The sequence below is a fragment of the Triticum urartu genome, chromosome 3A (genome assembly GCF_056163025.1).
Source record: "Triticum urartu cultivar PI428250 chromosome 3A, HENAU_Tu73, whole genome shotgun sequence".
NCBI classification, from domain to species: domain Eukaryota; kingdom Viridiplantae; phylum Streptophyta; class Magnoliopsida; order Poales; family Poaceae; genus Triticum; species Triticum urartu.
Genome location: NC_141875.1, coordinates 100,426,270 through 100,450,502, shown reverse-complemented (window position 1 = coordinate 100,450,502; position 24,233 = coordinate 100,426,270). Strand labels below are relative to the sequence as shown.

Genomic DNA, 24,233 nt, shown 5'->3' with positions numbered 1-24,233 from the left:
CCGTAGGTCTGGGTAAACTACTCACACTTCATCGGAGGGGCTATGGTGATGATGTAGAAGCCCTCCGTGATGGATACCCCCTCCGACGGAGCTCTGGAATAGGCCCCAAGATGGGATCTCGTGGATACAGAAAGTTGCGGCGGTGGAATTAGGGTTTTGGCTCAGTATCTGATCGTTTGGGGGTACGTAGGTATATATAGGAGGAAGGTATACATCGGTGGAGCAACAAGGGGGCCCACGAGGGTGGAGGGCGTGCATGGGGAGGGGGGGGTATGCGCGCCCCCTACCTCGTGGCCTCCTCCTTTGTTTCTTGACGTAGGGTCCAAGTCTCCTGGATCATGTTCTGAGAGAAAATCACGTTCCCGAAGGTTTCATTCCATTTGGACTCCGTTTGATATTCCTTTTCTTTGAAACCCTAAAATAGGCAAAAAAACAGCAATTCTGGGCTGGGCCTCCGGTTAATAGGTTAGTCCCAAAAATAATATAAAAGTGGATAATAAAGCCCAATAATGTCCAAAACAGTAGATAATATAGTATGGAGCAATAAAAAAATAGATACGTTGGAGACGTATCAGTGGCCTGGACACATTTCTGGTGAGCTTGTCTTGCTCACGGGCCACATCTGCACGCAGCAGGTAGACTGCCTCAGTGGGTACCTCCCTGGATGCCACCATTGCCCCAGTTTCGGTCGAGGTGTTAAAAGAAGATATCGCCACTTCTCCCAAGACCAATCGTGGCAAGAAACAAGCACAGGCGCAAAACACCCCCAACTACTATACGACGCAGTACTAGGCTCGGCGGCCGCTTGGTGAATGGCTCGTCAGTCAAGACGCAGCAGTGCACGCTTATGGTTCAACTAGGCATCGTCACGGAAGGTGAGGTGATCGGAGATAAAGCGATGCGAGCTTACCTAGACCTTTTCTCAAGACCTCTCCAGCAAAGCCACATTGCAGCCATTGTGTGGCTGTTTGGGTGGCAAGCTCAGGTGCTGCCTCTGGGGCGTGGGTTGGATGCTGCAACACTTTAGTGTTGCGGCCGCAGTTGCTTGGTTGTAGGTCTTTGCTAATGGCTGACCCAAATCAAGCAGTGGTGGTATGGAATGTTCGTGGCATCAATAGCCCGACAAAGCATAATGCAATAAAATCTGTGATTTCGAGCTCAAGCGCTAGTGTTGTATGCTTGCAGGAAAACCAAAGTGCGGGACATGACCTTGATGCTAGTGCAGCAGTGTCTTGGGGTGGAGTTCGACGTGTTTTACTACGTCCATGTGATTGGTACGAGTGGGGGCGTGCTGCTGGCATGCAAATCCTCTAGTGTCATGATGTCTAACCCGCATATCTCCACATATGCTGTCACGACATGGCTTCAAGTAAGTGATTCCACCAGATGGTGGTTCACTGGGGTTTATGGGCCCCAAAGAGACAGTGAGAAGGTGGCCTTTCTGCATCAAATAAGAGAGATTTGGGATTTACATGCAGGTCCTTGGGTGCTAGTCGGGGACTTCAATCTAATTGCTGACCCGGCAGATAAGAGCAACAACAGAATAAATCGTCGAATGATGGGCCGGTTCCGGCGGTGCATCTCCGAGTTGGACCTAAAGGAGCTCTACCTTAATGGTCGTCATTACAATTGGTCCAATAAGCGGAAGGAGGCCACCCTCGAGAAGCTGGACATGGTCTTGGTCTTAGTGTATTGGGAGCCGTTCCGTCCGCAATCTTTTCTAACAGCCTTGAGTACGAGCATGTTTGATCACTGTCCTCTGCATCTTATTCCCGAGCCTGACCTGCAGCGCGACAAACGGTTCCACTTCCAAAAATTCTGGACGAAGATTGATGGCTTTCAAGAGGTGGTGCGGCAAGCTTGGGATAGCCAACCAAGCATGGTGAATCCATTCAAAAGTCTGCCAATGAAACTTAAGGCCACTGCAAAGAAGTTGATGAGTTGGAGTGACAAGTATGTGGGAAGCATCAAGAAACAGTTGCGCATTGCTAACGAGGTCATATTGCGGCTTGACGTCACAATGGAGGCGCGATCCCTGACCCCAGCCGAGATGGACTTAAGGCGGATGATGAAACACAAACTTCTGGGGCTGGGATTGCTCGAGCGCTCAATTGCGAGGCAGCACTCCGGTTTGAATTGGCTGAAGGATGGTGACACGTGCATGGAGTTCTTTCATGCACATGCAAGCTACAGGACACGAAAAAATTACATTTCAAAGCTAAAGGTGGATGATGTGATGACATCAGATCATGAGGTTATGGCAGAGGCTGTGGACTCCTTCGCAAACTTGCTTGGGGTAGCACCAGACCGGGCATACTCTCTAGACCTTAGTGAGATGGGCATGCCAACATATGACAAGACACATCTGGAGGGAGAGTTCACAGAGGCAGAAATCAGGGACGCAGTTCACGCGCAAGATCTTGACAAAGCGCCGGGTCCGGATGGGTTCTCGACGCGTTTTTACGTTGTCTGTTGGCCAATCATCAAAGATGACGTCTTGTAGGCTTTCCAGTCCTTTGGAAACATGGATTTTCGTGGGATGACTTCTATCAATCTGGCATTCATCACTCTGTTGCCAAAATCAACTGCCGCACTTGAAGTGCGGGACTATAGACCTATCAGTTTGATACATAGCTTCCCCAAGCTTACTGCCAAGGTGCTCGCGGCACGGGTCACTAGCGATATGCCGCGATTGGTTGGCGCTCACCAGAGTGCGTTCATAAGAGGAAGATGCCTACATGACAACTACATGATGGTGCAGTGTACATAAAAAAGGTTGCATGCCTCCTTGACACCTTCTGTCATGCTCAAGCTAGACATTACCAAAGCATTTGATACCGTGGATTGCGCGTTCCTCATGGAAGTAATGCAACAGTTTGGATTTGGCCCAAAATGGATCGCATGGGTGGTTGGCCTCCTTGCCTCCTCCTCAACTAGAGTTCTACTCAATGGAATCCCTGGGGAAATTATTTACAACCGGCAAGGTCTGCGGCAGGGAGATCCTATATCTCCCCTACTGTTTGTTATGGTCATGGAAGGTCTGCACCACTTGCTTCAGCGCGCGGCAATTGATGGCATGATGGCACCTCTTACACATGCGGGATTACGACACATTACCTCAATTTATGCGGATGATGTTGTCACCTTTACCAGATCAGATCTTCAGAGCCTTAGGACATGTGCTGCGCTACTGGAAGATTTCGGCATGGCGTCGGGGCATCGCACGAAATGGCCAAGTGCTCCGCGCACCCTATTCGTTGTTCGGATGAACAAGTGCAGCAGATTGCGGATGAGCTGGGATGCCAAGTCGCTGGGTGGCCATGCGCTACCTGGGACTACTAGTGGGTTTGCGCAAAAAATCGGCATCAGAATTGCAGTATCTAGTGGACAGAATGGCTGATCGACTTCCTGCATGGCAAGCAAGACTCCTATTTAGGGCTGGACGGTTGGAGCTGCTGAAGACCACGCTGGCCTCCATGCCCATTCATGCGATGGTGGCGCTTGATCTACCGGTCAAAACAATTGAAGCGGCGAACAAGATATGCCGTGGGCTTTTGTGGAAGGGGCGCCGCGAGGTGCACGGTGGCCATTGTATGGTCGCATGGGACCAAGTCTGCACACCGAAGGAGTATGGTGGTCTCAACATACCGAACTTGCGCCTCCTCAACATGGCGCTTAGAGCGCGATGGCCTTGGCTGATGAGAACTAAGCATGATCGGCCATGGAGTGAGTTCAACTTGCAAGTATCTCCAGACTCCCTAAACATATACAAAGCGGAGACCAAGTGTAATCTAGGAAATGGTGAGGTGGCACTGTTCTGGACGGATTTGTGGCTAGAGGACGGACGAATCCAAGATCTCATGCCAAAACTATTCGCGGTTGTTAAGAGAAGGGCACGGAAACAAACGGTGAGGCAAGCCGTAGTTGACGGATGGTGGCAGGATGTGTCGCCAAACATGGGTCCTCAGGAGCTGAGCGAATTTTTGCAGCTCGTGGACAGAACTCAGCACATTCAGCTGCTGGACGATGTTGAAGATAAACTGGTTTGGGCTTGGGAGAATAATGGCTGCTACTCGGCAAGAGCGACTTACCGAGCGTTCTTTGCTGGGAGAGTAGAGGCTAATGTAGCATCACAAATTTGGCGGTCAAGGGCGCCGGCGACCTGCAAGTTCTTCACATGGTTGGCAGCAAGGGAGAGGTGCTAGACGGCCGACAGGCTTGCGCGCCGACACCTACCACACCCGACAGCCTGCCCCTTCTGCGATCAAGCCCCTGAGACGATCAACCACATCCTTCTTGTATGTGTGTTTGCTAGACAAGTGTGGTTCTCCATCCTTAACCACTGGGATAAGCTAGCTTGACTACCTACTACAGACGCCAACTTGGTGAAATGGTGGACCTCTATAAATCCACAACCAAAACTTAGGAAGGAGACATGGACTGTAATCGCGCTAGTTGCATGGCTGCTATGGAAGCATAGAAATGATGTGGTGTTCAACGGAAGGATCCCTTCCACAAGTGAGCTTCTTAGGAGGATCGGCTGGGCTATTGCGTGAAGAGAGGCCGTTTTCGGATAGTCTAGATGGGTGGGCTAGTAGTGAGTAATCCACATGTCGAGGGTTGGCTATGATAGCCGTGGATAAGTTGTAAAACTATATGCCTTTCTAGGCTCTTTTAATCTTTAATCCTGATACGTCAACCTTTGACGTATCCTTGAAAAAAAAACGTGGGACATGAGTGTCTCGTCTCCATCTAGACCAATGACTAACAAACGGACTGCACTCATCTAATAAGGACCAGACGTGGGCCACATTATATTGTTCCAAAACGGAGAGCACATTGTGTAATACAAAGGAGAATACAACCTGACACATGAATCTATAGGAAGATGGACTGCGCATATCTCAGTAGCATATGGACCCAGAGCCAGAACTAATATCCACATCTTGAAACACAAAATATTGGAAGCGAAGCTCGTCTAAAGATATTGCACCATACAAAATCAACGTATAGTTCAAAAAAAGGCACACTAAAGTTAGGATGTACACGCGTGCAATAATAGGTTTACAAATGTATCAAAACACGTGTGGTGATACTAACAATGAATATAGAGGAATTAACATCATTAACTATAAAATATATAAACAATTTATAGTAAAGTATAAGAAAAATTGAAGTCACGCCTATAAGTTAGGTCCCATAGTGCATAACCACTGATCAATCTGGAATTTTGATTTGTCGCCTAATATCTACAACCTACTTACTTTAATACATGGGTTGGCTAAATTCTCACTTTACTGAGTATCCTATATACTTAAGAAGTTTATCCTCACTATATCAATTATCTTAACATGCAACCTATCCACATCAGCCAGTCAGCCACATCATCATTTCACCATTGACTTACAGGTGGGACCAACTAGCAGTTCAACAACAGAAAGAAGATCCATTACAGCAACCAATTACCTAATTCTCCTGGCATGCGGCCACACATCACACATCAGCACAAATGAAGTGCCAGACGTTTCCGTAGCACCAGGTTATTCATTTTCGTTTCCATAAGTAACCGCAAAACAGCACCACACTCTATCTCTTCTAAAGAAAGAAACTTTTACGTTTCAAAAAAAAACTTTTCACCCACACACATAGGAGTACAACCATGGAAGACTAGTCGTCTACGCCACCACATTTGTCGTCGCGCCTCCTCTCCCTAACTTGCAAAGACATCGTGATTTGATATGGTGCTGCTGGCTTCTCCTGTCGTGTGATCCCGATCTGATTGGGTCGCATCGGTCTGCATCACATAGCATCTGATTGGAGGCCGCTACGAGTTCATGGTGGGAGGAAGGAGTTCGAGCTCCGCGAGGTTGGTACAGGGAAGCATCTTAGTATGCAGGAGTTTGTGCTATTCATCGGCCAGGTCATCTCTCCCTCATCAGAAAAAGAAATCAATATTTTCCGCACGGTGTGGCGGCTAGACGACACTCTCGCGTGAGGGCTCCTCTGCCTTGGACCACTGGTCTGCTCACCTTCGAGTACTTTCCTGGTCCGGCACAACTGCCGATCGGCATCGGCTTTGACGTCTCATCCGGCTCGACCGAGACCGGCTTGCCTCCAACTGCTCTCCGCGAATGCCTCGCTTCCGCTGGCTCTCCGCGGGATTATCCCACGCTTCGGTCCCCTTGCCGGCGGGCTCCTCCAGCATGACCGTCGGTCCCCTCGCCTTTGATGGCTCTCCCACTCCGGTGTGACCGCCGGTCCCCTCGCCTTCAAACTCCAAGAAAAGGTGGCTAGGGTTTCTGCCTCCCGTGGGCGGCGCCGCCGATCTCCCACGTCTCCTGTGGTCTCCAAGGGTGCGCGGTGGATCCCGGCCCTTGCCGGCGGGAGGACTCTGCTTTCAGGTGCTTCTTCAAGTTTTGTTAGGGTTTGTGTCCTGCTCAAGAAGACGAGACAACGACGGCTTCTTGAAAATGGAATAAGGTTCTCCCCGCCTAGCCCTCGTCCCAATGGTGTGTCTAGCATCGTTGGAGGGCATGTGGAGATGTGTCACCGGCGGATATCTCCAGATTTGGTCGGTGGTTGTCTTTGGTGGATCCGCTCGGATCCGGTCTTTGTTCGTCTTTGTTCATGTGTCTTCAGGTTGGATTCTTCCGATTTAAAATTCTCTTCATCGGCGGCGGTTGCTGTTCTGGGGCGTTGGTCCTATGGGACCACGACGATTTCCCGACTGTCTACTACAACAAGTTGTGCCCGGCTCCGGCTAGGGAGGGGCGATGACGGTGGCGCTCCTTCGGCTCGCTTCAGTGCTTGTAGTCGTCACTCGGTGGTCTATAAATATGGATGTAATTTTTATTATTTCTGGTGTTTGTTATACTGCTATGATTGAAGATGAATAGATCGACAGTTTCCCGCAAAAAAAATCAAAATCAAAAACAAAATAATGAAATTTTCTATGGAAGATTGAAACCCTTTAAGAAGAAAGAAAGTAAAAAAACAAAAACAAAAACAAAATAATGAAATTTTCTAGGGAAGAATGAAACCCTTTAAGAAGAAAGAAAATGAAAAAACTAAAACAAATAAAAAATAATGAAGTTTTCTATGGAAGAATGAAACCCTTTAAGAAAACAAAATATAAAAACTAAAACTAAAACAAAATAGTGGAGTTTTCTACGTAAGAATAAAACCCTTTAAGAAGAAAGAAAATATAAAAACAAAGAGCAAAACAAGCTAATGAAGTTTTGGGAAAATGAAACCTTTTAAGAATAAATAAAATTAAAAAAAACTTCCACACAAGTATGCTCTGAAATTTCACTTTTCTAATATGCCAAAAATAAGCATATACAATGCAATTTTTGCTTATATTATAATTTACACACATGGTGTATCATACTTGCTTGTTTACTACTTACAAACACAAAAATAAAAATATTTTTCTAAGAAGAAATGAAGTATAGTGGCATTGGTACCACCCTTTAAGAAGAAAGGAATTCAAAACAATAATAATGATACAATTTGCACACAATTTACATATAAGTTGCACTTTTTTAGTTCTGTAAGAATAAACATACTATAGTGAATTTTATAAAAAAAATTAAACAAGGAACGGATAAGTGGCATTGATATCATCCTTAAAACGGGAAATGAATTAAAAGCTAAACATAATAAAAAAAGTTTTCTAAGAGAAAATAAATTAGCAACATTGGTATTACTCTTAAGAAGAAATAAAATAAAGAAAAACCTTGCACACAACTTTGCACTGAAATTGCACTTTTTATAATATGCAGCGAATACACATATAATAATGCAACTTTAGCAGTCTAGTATAATTTACACAGATACTGTATTGTACTTCCATGCATATATACAAATAATAATAGAATGTATTAAATTAGCAAAACAATTAGCATTGGTATTACCCTTAAATAATAAAGAAAAAACAAAAATTTCCACACAATTAGCAAAAAATGCACTTTTTATAATATGTACAATTAATATATAAAAGTGAAGTTTGAGTACTCGGATGTAATTTGTACATGTAGTACTTGCATGTATACATTTTCACGCACTGAATATCCGAAAATACACGTAAAGAAATAAAGCTCAACTGAAATTTAAAAATAAAAGCATACACATGCAAAAAACAAAAGTAAACACATGAAAAAAGAGCATACACACCCAAAATCCAGCCCAAGAAGGAAATCGACTGTCCCAAAATAGGTGCCAATTGAATCCAAACAACCCAGTACCACCAGCGAAATGTGACAGAAAAAAATAAAAGCTACACAAATCTTATAGCACAATCCAAGGGTCAGAAAATCGATTGACCACAAAACAAAAATTCAGATGACTGAAATCTAGGTAAAATGGGTTTGCAGCCTCCTTGACTCTGAAGTTATCATTGCAGTTTTCTTTTTGTTGCAACCTTCACGCCAATGGCTGCACCATCGATGTTAACATGGTGTCTTTTGTTTGGTCATGTGATTGCTTGAATTATTTTCTGTATGCTCAGTCCTTATTTACGATTTTTATTTTGAAGACCAAGTTCAACCAGGAGACAATGGATTTTAATCACTGAAGTGAAGTTACCAACATGGCATACAAGGTGGCACAAGATCTGTGAAAATGGTATGCTTGACATAGTAAAGAAGGTACAACACATTCCACATTATTTTTCATCACGGTAGATAGTTCTATTGTTCACATGTTTGTTTAGGCCTCCAGGGCAGTGGATAACACCATCAAGAAGTCTGAAGACATTTTTGGATGAGGGAGTGGGTATCGTTGATCATTATTATCCCTTATTCATTTTGAGAGATTAATCGAGTCTGCTAATGCTGTTGATATTGTAGATATGTTTCAAATTCTTTCGGCATGATGTTAGCAATTTAGAATCCTAGGTTAGTTTGGTGGCATTGGTTTCCGCCTTCATCATGTGTTAATCTAGGCCATGAATGCCAGTTTGTAGCAGTCTCCGCATAAAATCTCAAATCGGAATTATGACGAGCAGCTTCTATTTAGGTACAATAGGTGATGGACATGATAACATGCAGCTATCCCACGTCAAACATGCACTTATGCATGTAAAAAGGGCGACAACAACATGCTACCATCAATGGAAAAAGACACATAAGAACATGCAACCATTACACAACTTATATTTCATAAATATTTTACATTATACGTACACAATGTTGGGGATATCGCTTATCGAGAACTTATCGGTCGACCCATGATAAGGGGTAAATCGACAAGTTTATCGCCATATCGGTTGATTTATCGGCCGATTTATCTTATCGGCCAGACGACGGTAAGCGATAAATCGGTCAATTTATCAGAATATCGGAAGATATCTTGAACAGTGTACATACATCAATCAAATATTCATTTTTTCTACTTCATCGAAATATTTATCAAACTATTCCCACAACAACGTGCGGAGTATTATCTAGTTTTCATAATCGATTGTGACTTAAACAATTCTCAGCACATGGCCACCTTAGAATTAATTGAACACGGGTACGAGGATGATCTTCGGCCGGTGGATTATGACCTGCGGCATTACTGGCACCAAGAATACTGGAGCCGCCTGGCACACCGGATTACTCAGCTCTGCCGGCCGGAACGCCGCGGCGTGGGGTTGTGTATTTTGGGTAGCTCTGGCTGCTGATGTCGACGTAGTGGTGATCAAAGAAGCCGTGTCATTTGCCGAGCCTGCCGTCAACAAAGGCGACGACGCTATCCGGCGTGCGAGAGCAGGGGCGAGCGGCGGCTTGGAGGGCGCCGTGCCAGCCGTCGACGTCTCGCACAACGGATTCGGCGAAGTCATGATCCGCGGCAAGAGAGAGGGAGCGGGAGCGGCCAGGCCCTGGGAGGGCCGCCCGTCGACGTCGGCTGGCTTCGCCGGCAATAGAGCCGGCGACGTCGCGCTACGCCGCATGGGAGCTGGTTTTCCGAGGGCCTGGGAGGTCGGCGACGGGGCGGCGGTGGCGTCGCGGAACAGGTAGACCCGGAACCGGCGCGTGTTCTTGTCGTTGAACAGCCGGACCTGCAGATCCCGGTAGAGCAGCATGTCCAGCATGTCCCGCAGGTCCTCGTCCGTGTCCACGTCGCAGAGCGAGTCCAGCCCCTCGCCGGAGTAGCAGTACTTGACAGAGAAGTCGGAGAAGCCCGCGCGCGCCGCCAGCAGGTCGCGGAAGCCCCTCGTCGAGACGGACGAGACGACGTTGAGGAGCAGGTGCTCACCGTCGACGTACCTCGGCGGCCGACCCTGGGCGCGCTCGATCCTCCCGCCGTAGCTAACCATGAGCTTCACGCGGCGCTGCTGGTCGATTGCCATGCTCTGTGCCGTTCTTCTAGCGAACGGGATTCCAATGATCCGGTGGTGGAGCTAGACTGGAGGGGGGCGTCAAACTTATATCGGTTCACCTTTTGCCCCTTCGAGCGAGAGACGGACCCGGACTCATGACCGAACGAGGGTGGCAATAGGATAGTTTTCCTCAACTAGGACAGAACAGAACGAGGAAGGCCCGCCCGATGCGCAAGCGGTGGCGACTTCCGGCGATGACTTCAGGTCCGATGATTGGCGTGATGCCGTCCTCTCCCTCTCCCTTCTTCCGGCGATCTCCTCCCCCTGTCCCTTGTTTTCTTCTTCCCTTTCTCTCATACTGCTTCTGCTTGTTGGATCGTGCTCCCACATCGCACTTGGCGGCGCGACACCGACCCCGTTCTTCCTCTCTTCTCCGCCCTCCTCCCCTGTTTCCTTTTGCTTCTTCCACTCTCCGTTCCAGTCTCTGCTCTGATCTACCTCCCTGGCACATCTCAGCTCATTGTAAACGCACGTTCTCTCCCTTTGTAAACGCATCTCAGCTCATTGTATCGTTGTCCTTTTTTCATTTGCGGGAAGGATAAATTTCATTGATCAAGAGGGTTCATTACGTATTTACATTCAGCATTGCTCAGTGCCATAACAACATCCGGACCAGCTCTAAGACACACAGCCGTGCGCTGATGTATCGCTGCCCTTGTCAACCCACATCGTCGTCAGCTGCATCATTATTATCATCGACTGCAACAGGTAAAAAGATGAAATTAAGGCATGTGATTCGTGCAGTAAAATAACACAGATGCAAAATTGTTTACTTGAATTTTACAGGGTCTAATTTAGTTTAAAATCAATCACGGAAGGAATGATCGATATGGACAAAAGCGCCAAGGTTGCGAGCTGAGGAGGCAACCCTGTGAGCATCGCTCCTAGCTTTGTACTACAATGACTTCTGATGAATAGAACGAAAGAAGATTAGACGGTCCACCTCATCCCAGATCAAGTTAAAGGGAACTCGACAGCCCGAATGCAAGGAGTAGTGCTTACTTTCATAACTCTACTAGTATAGTTAAGTTTACCGCCAACCATCCTGTTTACTGAATACCTATATAAGCCTGGTTGTGGTAGGGTTCGAGTATTCTGCAATGTCCCAGTTCTGCCGTCATGGACAGAATTGAATACATAATAATATTCATATGAAATGCTCATATTCAACCGAAATGTGCAAGAACTAGATATCAAAATCACCCCAAAAAATATGTACTTCTAGAGAAACCTGGCACACGAATATAATAAATCTAGCCAAAAGTAAAGGAACTGAATACGGCCAGTAAGATCCACGGGCCAGACAAGACTGATTCATACAAGCCGTGTTAGCAGTCTGAAGACGTAGTTCCACATGAATGAGAGCTCTTTTGGTTCCTAGCAGAACATAAGGATTAGAAGGTCCTGCCTGCTTGCTCTAGTTTAGTGAAAACTAGCACACGTTGCATCCCCGGAGTCAGTGTCTCATTGCTCGCCTTCACCCGGAGGGTTCTTCATCAGTTCCCTAGCCTTCCTGCATGAATTCATGAAACGTCAGCTAAAAGGTCCTCAACATTCATCCAATAACTACATGATTATCCGTTCTGAAAAAAAAAGAACTACGATTCCTCTTCCTGGGGATAACATCGTAGGTCCCTAAAAGTTACTGATGGCACTTCACAAAAGAGCTTCTCATCATCACTATTTAATAGATGAGAAGCAGAAGCAGAGTTTACCGATGTAAAAAAAACGTGGAAAGAATTGCACCAGTGGCACATAACTGCTTCTAACAACAGTAGAAATATGTTCCCAACCTAAAACCATACTATCATTCGGAAGACACTCAAAAGAGATAAGCATGTAAGAAAGTGGGCTTATCGTAGTTCACCCTCAATTTTGGCATTCCCAGGATCCAAATTTTGTGCGTCCAAGAGAGCATCACAGGCTTGTTTATACTCCTGGGTGCAAAGCAAATCAAAGAGCGTGACCAAACTGCAATATCAATATGAATTATGAAATACTCCCTCCATTAATAAATAGAAGATGTTCTAACTTTTTTCTGAATCAGATGTATATATACAAGTTTTAGTGTGTTTGTTTACTCATTTCAGTCGGTATGTAATACTCCCTCAGTCCGAAATTACTCATCGCGAAAATGGATGTATCTAGATGTATTTTACTTCTAGATACATCCATTTTTATTCATTTCCGCAACAAGTAGTTCGGGACGGAAGGAGTATATATTGAAATATCCAAAACATTTTATATTTGTGAACGGAGGGACTAGGTCATCTGTGAACACAGTGGCAAGCTAGACGTACCTTGAGTAGCATGTGAGCTGCACCTTGACGGTAGCAAGCTTTTGCCCAATCAGGTCGCAGCATTCTGCACATGAGAGCATCTGACAAAGCACCTTCACCATCATCCGTGAGCAGTTTGCAAAGACTTCTGTTTGCATACAGTGTTACACTCTCTGCATGCTCTATTGCCTACACTCAAAATAAGATGTCATGCAAATATTATTCTCAACTTAAAACGATAACATGCAAAACTTTTATTTTAATGGTCGTTATGGACTTCACACATGCAAACAGCTACTCCCTCCATTCCTAAATATAAGTCTTTTTAGAGATTCCACTATGGACTACATATGGAGCAAAATCAGTGAATATACACTCTAAAATATGTCTATATGCACCCGTATGTAGTTTGTGAAGGAATTGATGAAGCGTCTCAATCTCCAATATGGAGACCCGCATGTGTATATGTTGATTGTGGTGTCTCGTACAACCGTGCCACGCACGTTAGGGAATACATCGAGGGAAAAGAGAGAGAGAGATCCTCACGCTAGGGAGTTACAGGAGGTTGAGGAGATAAGATACAACTCAAAGGAATAAACCTCTTGGCTCCTAACAACCGAGCCGTGACTAGATAACTATGATTAACACTCTCCCTTAATCAAAACTTACTTAAGTTAAGATTATGTTTAAACTCCTCAAATAGTCTTGAGGGTAATGCCTTTGTGAAACCGTCTGCAACTTGATCTCTAGAGGGCACAAACCGAATTTCCAATTCCCTGTTAGCAACTCTCTCTCTAACAAAATGATAATCTATTTCGATATGCTTGGTTCTTGCATGAAACACGGGATTAGCTGATAAATAGGTAGCACCAAGATTATCACACCACAGACATGGAGTTTTGGTATTCTGTATCCCGAGTTCTCTTAGCACCATTTTTACCCAAAGAATCTCTGTTGTTGCATTTGCTAATGCTTTGTACTCTGCTTCTGTACTGGATCTAGAAACTGTGGCTTGTTTCCTTACACACCATGAAACTAGATTAGGACCAAAGAACACTGCAAAGCCACCAGTTGATCGTCTATCATCCAAACATCCTGCCCAGTTAGAATCTGAGAATGCACTAACAAGAGTAGATGATGATCTGCTGAATGTCAGTCCAACATTTAAGGTGTTTTTCACATATCTCAATATACGTTTAGCAGCAGTCCAGTGTGCTGTAGTAGGTGCATGCAGAAACTGACAGACTTTATTAACAGTAAAAGCAATATCAGGCATGGTGAGTGTCGGTGTCAAAACCGGCGGATCTCGGGTAGGGGGTCCCGAACTGTGCGTCTAAGGCAGATGGTAACAGGAGGCAGGGAACACGATGTTTTTCCCAGGTTCGGGCCCTCTTGATGGAGGTAAAACCCTACGTCCTGCTTGATTAATATTGATGATATGGGTAGTACAAGAGTAGATCTACCACGAGATCAGAGAGGCTAAACCCTAGAAGCTAGCCTATGGTATGATTGTATGTTGTCCTACGGACTAAAACCCTCCGGTTTATATAGACACCGGAGGGGGCTAGGGTTACACAAGGTCGGTTACAAAGGAGGAGATGTACATATCCGTATTGCCTGGCTTGCCCTCCACGCCAAGTAGAGTCCCATCCGGACCATAGACGAAGTCTTCAATCTTGTATCTTCATAGTCCAACAGTCCGGCCAAAGGATATAGTCCGCTTGTCCAGATACCCCCTAATCCAGGACTCCCTCAGTAGCCCCTGAACCAAGCTTCAATGACGATGAGTCTGGCGCGCAGTGTTGTCTTTGGCATTGCAAGGCGGGTTCTTCTCCAATTTTCAAGTGTTCGTAAGCAGTGTCCGGCTCCATAAATGTTGAACCTCTTGGCTTCTGTGCCCAGTAAGGGCTATCTCCCACGCGTCGAATGAATACGAGGCGCCAGGGCGTTTTTACATTCGCCCCCCTAGCCAGATAAATAAATTGTCTATTAAAGGGATGGGGATTCTTAGATCCGATCCATACCATCCTCCCCCAGCGAGAATCCATCAGAGCGCGTTTCGGAAAGATCCATTCCAGCATGGCCGACCTCCGCAGCTCCTCCTCCTGCCCCCGTAGCCCTAAGCCCGGTGATTGGGAGAGGTGTTCAGTCCCGCACAGTCGATTAGTTGAACTGCAAACTAAGGGATTTCTCCCTCCGGCGTATATGGTGCCCGTTCGAGCCGGGCTTGCCACCTACAATGGTGGGGAGCAAGCGGAGAGCTTTCCCTGTCCCTCCATGGGGGAACGGGTTTGCCTTGTTCCTTATTTACTAAGGGGACTCGGATTTCCAATTCATCCGTTTCTCTGTGGGCTCCTGGAGTTCTACGGCCTCCAATTACACAATCTCACCCCTGCCTCCATTTTACATATCGCCGGCTATGTTGCTCTATGCGAGTTGTTCCTGGGCTGCGAGGCTCACTTCGAGCTGTGGAAAAGGCTATTTTGCCTCGTCCCTCGCACACAGAGGAGATCACTTTATCAAGTGGGCAGAGCCGAGATATGGCGCATCGCCGATACCGGATACCTGTCCGGTACCCCAAAGAAGTCGTCCAAAGACTGGCCTTCAGAATGGTTTCATATGGAGGACGTTCCCCTTCCGGACCCTATTCGGCGGGGTCTTCCTGAGTTCAACAATGCTCCTCTGAAGAAGCGCCAAAGTTGGTGCCCACGGAGCCCCCAGGCGGAAGACAACGGAGAAGTCCTCTATCTGATGAACTGGATCAAAGCACTGGCTCAGTCAGGATTGACAATAATCGAAGTTATGTCGATTTGCATAATGCGGGGAGTGCAGCCACTTCAATATCGTGGGCACCCCTTGTGGTGTTATAACGGGGCGGATGACGCCACCGGCTGCGGGAGTAAGGGTCCGGACAACGCTGCCGCTCTAGCGAAAATTCTGTCCGAACTGTTCAAGGGTGAGGAAGAGGAGTTCACCCGCATCAAGCCACGGGATGGATTCTCCATGTACAATCCTCCAAGCTGGGTAAGTTATATCTCCCTGCTTCCATTTTTCTCGCATTCTTTGTCGTAAGTATTCACCTTGCCACTTTGCGGCGGGAACTGTGAAAAGCCATAAAGGAGGTCAGCAGCCCCTCACCACAACTAGAGGACCCTGACCGGGCCCTCGACTCTGGACTTGAAGAAGATTCGATTATATTCGTGGAGCTGATAGACCGGCAGTTCTATCAGTTAAGCTGCGATGATGCCATGGTGGCCATTACAGCCGACTATCCCGGACTGCTCCCTGTATCGCAAGTAAGAAAAACCAAAAATCCCAACTCCAAAACTAGGATCCCCTTTTAGGAACTTCACCCACCATATACACATGGCATCTTTTACAGGGAAGGCATTCGGGACGCCCTGCCGAACCCGCATCAACTCGCCAACAAGAGGCACCGAGGACGGGTAGGCCAAAAAGGAAGGCGGTCAGGACGGAGATGCCGGCGCAAAGGTATAAGAAAAACACCGCTCCGTGGTTGTCGTGTTTCTCGAAATGTAATGAAGCCCGTGTTTCTTTAACAGAAAAAACGCTCGCCGGAATATGTCCGGCGATGTTGCCAATCACGCTTCCATCAGTCGGGCGCCAGGACCGGACATGGAGGCAGAAGCCGATATGGGGCAGGCGCCGGATAATCCCCCTACAGAGGATGCAGATAGATTATCCGCTACAAACTCAGAAGTGGAAAGCGCCATGAATCATAGGCGCCGCCGGGCCGTACTCCGTGACGCTTGTTTCTCACCAGAGACGTTTGACGCCTTCAATTCTGGAGAGGCGTACCTCCGTGCTGCTCAAGATGGTCTAGCCAGAGCCACGGATCAGTATGTAAAGGATGTACAGGTGAGTAAATCTGACGATTTATATGTATCAGTAGCCCCTGAGACTTGAAACAGTTAGGAGAACTGATTTAAGGATCATCCTTATTGTGCAGGTTCTTACAGAGAAGAATACTAGGCTGTCACAGGAGTTAGAGTAATGTAAGACCCAACTACGGGCTGCTGTGGCCGCCTTGCAGGAACCGAAAAAGTCGCATGCTGGTAACATTTACTTTAAAGAATGGTGGTACCATATAACGTGCGGCATGGCTGCAGATCTAACAACAGATGTTGCAGATGAATCCGGAGAGAATCCGGAGGACCAGCATGTTATGCGACAGCTAGAGGCTGGCAAACGCGTGCTGACTGAAGTTAGGCGGGAGAAAACAATCTCCAAGACGCCAATATTAAGATGAACGTGGAACTAAAAGACGTTCGGGGCCAGCTTGCAGACTCCGAGAAGGAGAATAAGCAGCTTCGACGCGGCATTTTCAGTAAGTGCTTGAATGAATCCTTTTGAAGGAGTTCAGCGAAGAAGCCGACTAACAGCGTTATGTCTGTAGGTTGCTGACGGGTCGTCCTGCGGAGGAAATGCCCGGGTCTGCGGGTGATCTTCTGTCTGAGCTGTCACATCTGCACGAACAAGTTCGGCAGGTGATGCAGGGTTTTGCCCAGGCCTTGTGGCCGCCCGTCTCCCTGCTAGAGGGCGTTGCCGAGCTTGCGGAGAAGCTCAAGGGAGCACGGCAGCGCTTCCGATTGTGGAAGATATCAGCCTGCCGACAGGGTGCCAGAGAAGCCTGGGCCGTGGTGAAGACGCGGTATACCAAGGCAGACCCAAATCACATGGCCGAGGTCGGACCTGTGGGGCCCGACGGGAAAGAGATCCCTGTTAGCTTAGTTTATGGGCAAGTAGAATTAGCCACAAAGTATTCTCAACAGGATTGTAAGCTAGACCGCCTATTGGATGGTATAGAAGAGGAATTTAGTCAGTTTGCATGACTATGTAATTAAAGTGACATGTATAATGCCTTCTAGCCGGATTGTAGATCATTTGTCGTTGCGGACCTTTTCGCTTCAACCTCCGGGCCCAATAGTCCGGAGTGTATCCAAACACCCGCTCAGTTATATAAGAACCGAGGTATGCGTGGAGACCAGGCATAGGGGTCATTAGTGCTTTATCATACAAGTGCCCAACTAGTTATGTTATATTACATGGGTAGTAAGAAACATCTTCTAGGGAGAATAGTTCCGTTAAGGGTTCCTTTCCCTAGGTAAGCATGCCCTAAAGTGCATGTCCGGACTGCGATAGGAAACACAGGAAAAACATCTGGGGGCAGGTATGGATAATAAATAAAAATCATCTTTTGTTCACTGACCGAATATTCCCTTAAGAACGCTAGCTTTCGGCTTCACCCAGTCTGAGGTACACATCCGGCTGACTCGGCAGTAACAATCGCAGAGGTGCTCCACTTATGCCCTAGCCGAATTAACGAGAACGTAGGGCATAAATACAAGAGCCAGGCAACCCAGCTTGGCCAAAACTTAAGTCATATCGATGCATATAATGGTGAAAAAAGGTACATGCGGAAGTATAACACATGTGTGGGGCATGAGGCCCAGATAAATAATTTAATCTTCTGTGAAAGAAGCCCCCAGGTATGAAGAGTGCGGCTAGCGCATCTGTAATGTGCAAGCGAGGCACAAGGTGACCCTTGAAGGCCTAGAGAAATAATAAAAGAAAGAAAGAAAGAGAAACAAGACAGATAATGTATATGCAGAAAATGGACAAAGGGAGGGGACTAACATAGAGTCCGGTGCTAGGCGTAGAATCTTCGGAGGCTGACCGCGTTCCATGGGTTCGACTCGAGTCGACTAGTCGATGCATCCCGCAGTCGGTACGCTCCACCGGTCAGAACTTGGTCAATAATGAAGGGACCTTCCCATTTGGGCTCGAGCTTGTTCTTTTTCTTATCCGGTAGGCGTAGAACTAGGTCGCCAACGTTATAAGTTTTGGCCCGTACTTCTCTACTTTGGTATCTGCGAGCCTGTTGCTGATAAAATGCAGAACGGGCCTTAGCTACGTCATGCTACTCCTCCAGGGTGTCCAAACTGTCCTGCCGATCGAGCTCGGCTTCTCTTTCTTCGTACATGCGCACTCGAGGTGAGTCATGAATTATGTCACAGGGCAAGACTGCCTCTGCGCCGTACACCATAAAGAAGGGTGTATATCCGGTACTACGATTCGCTGTGGTCCGCAGCCCCCGAGTATGGAGTTGAGCTCCTCTACCCAGTGCGTGTTAGACTCCGTTAAGGAGCACACTAATCTGGGTTTAATGCCGCTCATTATAAGACTGTTTGCTCTCTCGACTTGATCGTTGGTTTGTGGATGATAGACTGAAGCATAATCGAGCTTGATGCCCATTTTGCTGCACCAGAGTTTTACCTCATCGGCCGTGAAGTTCGTGCCATTATCAGTGATGATGCTGTGGGGGACGCCATAACGGTGTACAACCCCGGATATGAAGTCTATCACAGGTCCGGATTCAGCTGTTTTAACAGTTTTGGCCTCTATCCATTTGGTGAATTTATCCACCATGACCAATAAGTATTTTTTCTTGTGGGTTCCCCCTTTAAGGGGTCCAACCATGTCAAGCCCCCAGACCGCAAAGGGCCATGTAATGGGGATTGTTTCGAGGGCGGTGGGTGGCATGTGGCTTTGATTTGCAAAGAGCTGGCAACCGGCGCAGCGTTGGACCAAGTCCTGTGCATTTGCCCGGGCCGTTGGCCAATAGAATCCTGTACGAAAGGCCTTGCTTACAAGAGCCCGGGCTGCGGCGTGATGACCGCCGAGTCCGGCGTGAATTTCTGCCAAAAGATTCCGCCCTTCCTCGTCGGAGATGCACCTTTGAAGGACTCCGGTAGTGCTTTTTTTGTACAATTCTCCCTCATGGACCTTGTAGGCCTTGGATCACCACACTATGCAGCGTGCCTCATATTGGTCCTCCGGAAGTTCCTGTCTAGTTAGGTAGGCCAAGAATGGTTCTGTCCATGGGGCAATAATGGCCATTATTTCGTGGGCTGAAAGTGTTATTTCGGCGGCAGAGCCTCCGATTGTGTCAGAGAGTTCGGTATCAGGTATTTTGGCCGGGTCCAGACTATTGTTACCGGTGTCCCCTTCCCATACTACGGATGGCTTGAACAGCCTTTCCAAAAATATGTTGAGGGGGACCGCATCACGTTTTGCGCCGATGCGGGCGAGGATATCCGCCGCCTAATTGTTTTCCTGAGCCACATGGTGAAATTCGAGCCCCTCGAACCGAGCTGACATTTTTAGGATGGCGTTTCGATAGGCCGCCATTTTCGGATTCTTGGCGTCAAAGTCTCCATTTATTTGGGATATTGCGAGGTTTGAATCCCCACGCACCTCCAGGCGTTGAATGCCCCTGGAGACTGCCATCCGAAGACCATGCAACAGAGCTTCGTATTCGGCTGCATTGTTGGAGTCTGTATACAATATTTGCAATACGTACTGAATGGTATCTCCGGTTGGGGACGTCAGGACGACGCCAGCCCCTAGACTAGCCAGCATTTTAGAACCGTCGAAGTGCATGATCCAATTGGAGTATGCGTCGTACTCTTTAGGGAGTTCGGCCTCCGTCCATTCGGCGACGAAGTCAGCCAATACTTGCGACTTAATGGCCCGTCGAGGTTTGTATGTTATGTCAAACGGGAGGAGCTCAATGGCCCATTTAGCAATCCGACCCGTAGCATCGCGGTTGTTTATAATATCATTAAGTGGCACTTCCGAGGCTACTGTAATCGAACACTCTTGAAAGTAGTGTCGCAGCTTCCGGGATGCCATGAATACCGCATAGGCTATCTTTTGATAATGTGGGTACCATGATTTGCATGGAGTGAGGACAGTGGATACATAGTATACCGGCTTTTGAAGAGGGAATATATGTCCGGCAACTTCTCGTTCGACAACGAGTACTGCGCTTACAACTTGATGAGTTGCCGCAATGTACAACAACATTGGTTCGCCGATGTTTGGCGCGACCAAGATTGGGTTGGTTGCCAAAATGGCCTTTATTTCTTCCAATCCGGCTGTGGCCACGTCCGTCCACTCGAAGTGTTCGATGCGCCGAAGGAGGCGATAAAGGGGTAAAGCCTTTTCTCCTAAGCGGCAGATAAAGCGGCTTAGAGCCGCCATGCATCTAGTTAACTTCTGGATTTGTTTGAGGTCTGTTGGGGTAGCCAACTGTGACAAAGCTCGGATTTTGGCCGGATTAGCTTCAATACCTCTACTGGAGACAATGAAACCTAGGAGCTTTCCGGCTGGTACACCGAAAACGCATTTTTCCGGATTGAGCTTGATGTCGTACGTTCGGAGGTTGTCTAATGTGAGCCTCAAGTCGTCTATCAAAGAGTCGACATGTTTGGTTTTGATGACCACATCGTCTACGTATGCCTCTACTGTTTTCCCGATTTGTTTCTCCAGACATGTCTGAATCATGCGCTGATATGTTGCGCCGACGTTTTTGAGCCCAAAAGGCATTGTGTTAAAGCAGAAGGGACCGTATGGTGTGCTGAATGCCGTTGCGGCTTGGTCGGACTCTGCCATGTTGATTTGGTGGTAACCGGAGTATGCGTCGAGGAAACACAATGACGCGTGTCCTGCGGTAGCATCAATGATTTGATCGATGTGTGGGAGGGGGAAGGGATCCTTTGGGCAGGCTTTATTGAGGTCTTTGAAATCGACACAAAGGCGCCAGGATTTGTCCTTCTTTGGTACCATTACCAGGTGTGCTAGCCAGTCCGGGTGTTTTATTTCTCTGATGAATCCAGCCTCCAATAACTTGGCTAGTTCCTCTCCCATGGCCTGTCTCTTAGGTTCGGAGAAACGCCAAAGAGCTTGCTTGACCGGCTTGAATCCCTTTAGGATATTGAGGCTATGCTCGGCCAGCCTGCGTGGGATTCCTGGCATGTCTGAGGGATGCCAGGCGAATATGTCCCAGTTCTCGCGTAGGAACTCTCGTAGTGCGGCGTCCACAGCGGGGTTTAACTGTGCCCCGATGGAGGATGTTTTTGTAGGGTCCGTTGGGTGGACTTGGAATTTGACTATTTCATCCGCTGGTTTAAAAGAGCTGGACTTGGATCTCTTGTCGAGTATCACGTCGTCCCTGTCCACTGTGGAGCGTAGCGTGGTTAAATCCTCGGCCGAGAGGGCTTCAGATAATGCTTCGAGGGCCAATGCAGCTGTTTTGTTTTCGGCGTGGAGTGCTATGTTCGGATCGCTGGCGAGAGTGATGATTCTGTTGGGCCCGGGCATTTTGAGCTTCATGTACCCGTAATGGGGTACGGCTTGGAAGATTGTGAATGCCTCCCATCCTAAAAGAGCGTGATAACCACTGCTGAACGGGGCCACTTGGAATGTAATTTCTTCGGACCTGTAATTATCCGACGTGCCGAATACCACATCTAGTGTGATTTTCCCAACACAGCGTTTTTTCCGACTGGGGATGATTCCTCTAAAGGTTGTGCTACTTTGCTCAATGCGGTTCCAGTCTATTTCCATCTTTTGAAGAGTTTCCTCATAGATGAGGTTTAATCCGCTGCCGCCGTCCATGAGTACTTTGGTGAGTCGAAAGCCGTCCACGGTTGGACTGAGGACTAGTGCGGCTGGTGCTCGGGCTGTTCAGAATTTAGGTTCGTCACTGGCATTGAAGGTAATAGCCGTGTCACTCCATGGATTTATTGCTGCTACGTGGCAGATTTCGGCCATGCTGCGGAGTGTTCGCTTGCGCTTATTATTTGACGCGAAGGTCTCAAAGACTGTTAACACCGTATTATTATCCACGGGATGGTGCTCTGTGGTATTTGGGAGAAGAAGATCCTCACCACTTTTGGCCACCTGTTGGAGTATCCAACATGCTCTAAGGCTGTGCGTTGGTATTGTATCCGTTGTACTATGAATTTTGCAGAGTCCGTTGAGCCATCCCTCCAGTACCGTTCCATACCCTATAGAGGGTTTTTGCTTTTTGGTAGTTGAGTCAGGTGTATTGTGATAATGCACCCTTGTATTTCGGACTGGGTTTGAATTCAGGGCCGGATTATCCCAAAAGTTTGTTTTGGTTTTCCAGGCACTTTCCATCGCACAGTACTTCCGTACTATGGATGCCAAGTCAGCGAGGCGTGTTATCTCACGGCGATTTATGGCATTAAGGATTCCCTTGTCCGTGCAATTATTGCAGAAAAATAGGATTGCGTCTTCCTCGCGACAGTCCTTAACCTTGTTCATCGCAAGGAGGAATCTGGTCCAATAGTGATGTACTGTTTCCTGGGGCTCTTGCCTGATGTGGGAAAGATCGGTTATGTTTGGGTGGGTGGAATTGAATCCGAACCCTTACCCGATCTGGGATCCAGGGGCTGAGGAGTTTCCAATTTTGGAAGTTCCAGTTCCGGGGTGTTACCCGATAATCTTGGCCCGCTGCTTGACTCTAAGTTCAGGGATTGGATGTTGTCCTCCCGCGAACGGGCGTCCGGCTCGGAGAGCTCGGGAATCCAGACATAGTTGGTCATCAAGATAGAGGAAAGGTTGCCGCATTGTTCCTCCACCACTGCAATATGATGGGTGACCGGTGGAGAGTTAATCTTCCTTTGATCGGGTTTAAGCCCAACCCGATCATAGTCCGTAGCGACTCCCAAGGCGGCGATGCGATCCAAGAGCTCGTTTAAGGAGGCGAGCTCCATTGGATCCATTTGTTCGGCGAGTGCCGATTTGACGTGGAGGCTGTTTTCGATGACCCGAGAAGTCATCGTCGGCGCGGCGGCCGAACAGGCGGTCATGATGAAACCACCTAGCCGGAGAGTTTGGCCGACAGCCAAAGCTCCCCCAACAGTAGTACCGTCTTTAAAGACGAGACGAGACATCCTTCCTTCTGGCGACGGCACAGAGGAACTCTCAATGAAAGCACCAATGTCGGTGTCAAAACCGGCGGATCTCGGGTAGGGGGTCCCGAACTGTGCGTCTAAGGCGGATGGTAACAGGAGGCAGGGAACACGATGTTTTTCCCAGGTTCGGGCCCTCTTGATGGAGGTAAAACCCTACGTCCTGCTTGATTAATATTGATGATATGGGTAGTACAAGAGTAGATCTACCACGAGATCAGAGAGGCTAAACCCTAGAAGCTAGCCTATGGTATGATTGTATGTTGTCCTGTGGACTAAAACCCTCCGGTTTATATAGACACCGGAGGGGGCTAGGGTTACACAAGGTCGGTTACAAAGGAGGAGGTGTACATATCCGTATTGCCTAGCTTGCCCTCCATGCCAAGTAGAGTCCCATCCGGACACGAGACGAAGTCTTCAATCTTGTATCTTCATAGTCCAATAGTCCGGCCAAAGGATATAGTCCGGTTGTCCGGATACCCCCTAATCCAGGACTCCCTCAATGAGAGTCAAATATTGAAGTGCACCTACCACACTCCTATAGTTTGTGCCATCTTCTTGACTTAAAGGATCACCTTCTGCAAGAGACAACTTTTCTGTACTTGACAATGGAGTTGATGATGGCTTACAATTTTGCATCCCAACTTTAGTCAAAAGATCAGTTGCATATTTTTCCTGAGACAAATGAAGACCACCCTGTGTGTTTCTCTTAACTTCTATACCAACGAAGAAGTTCAAATCTCCTAAGTCCTTAAGAGAAAACTCTGATTGTAAGTCTTTCAG

At 47.4% G+C, this 24,233-nt stretch overlaps 1 protein-coding gene and 1 pseudogene across 1 annotated transcript in view; both read right to left on the bottom strand.

The window, feature by feature from the left end:
- Positions 1–9,549: 9,549 nt before the first annotated feature.
- Positions 9,550–11,500, bottom strand: LOC125548065 (uncharacterized; annotated as a pseudogene).
- A 719-nt stretch (positions 11,501–12,219) lies between these two features.
- The window catches only part of LOC125548064 (uncharacterized), a 26,095-nt gene continuing 14,081 nt past the window's right edge, over positions 12,220–24,233 (bottom strand). Inside the window, exons 11-13 of the mRNA XM_087514879.1 lie at positions 19,255–19,260; positions 12,667–12,834; positions 12,220–12,303 (exon numbers count right to left, since the gene is read on the bottom strand). Coding sequence (XP_087371005.1) covers positions 12,220–12,303; positions 12,667–12,834; positions 19,255–19,260 — 258 coding nt within the window. The remainder of the gene's footprint in view (positions 12,304–12,666; positions 12,835–19,254; positions 19,261–24,233) is intronic.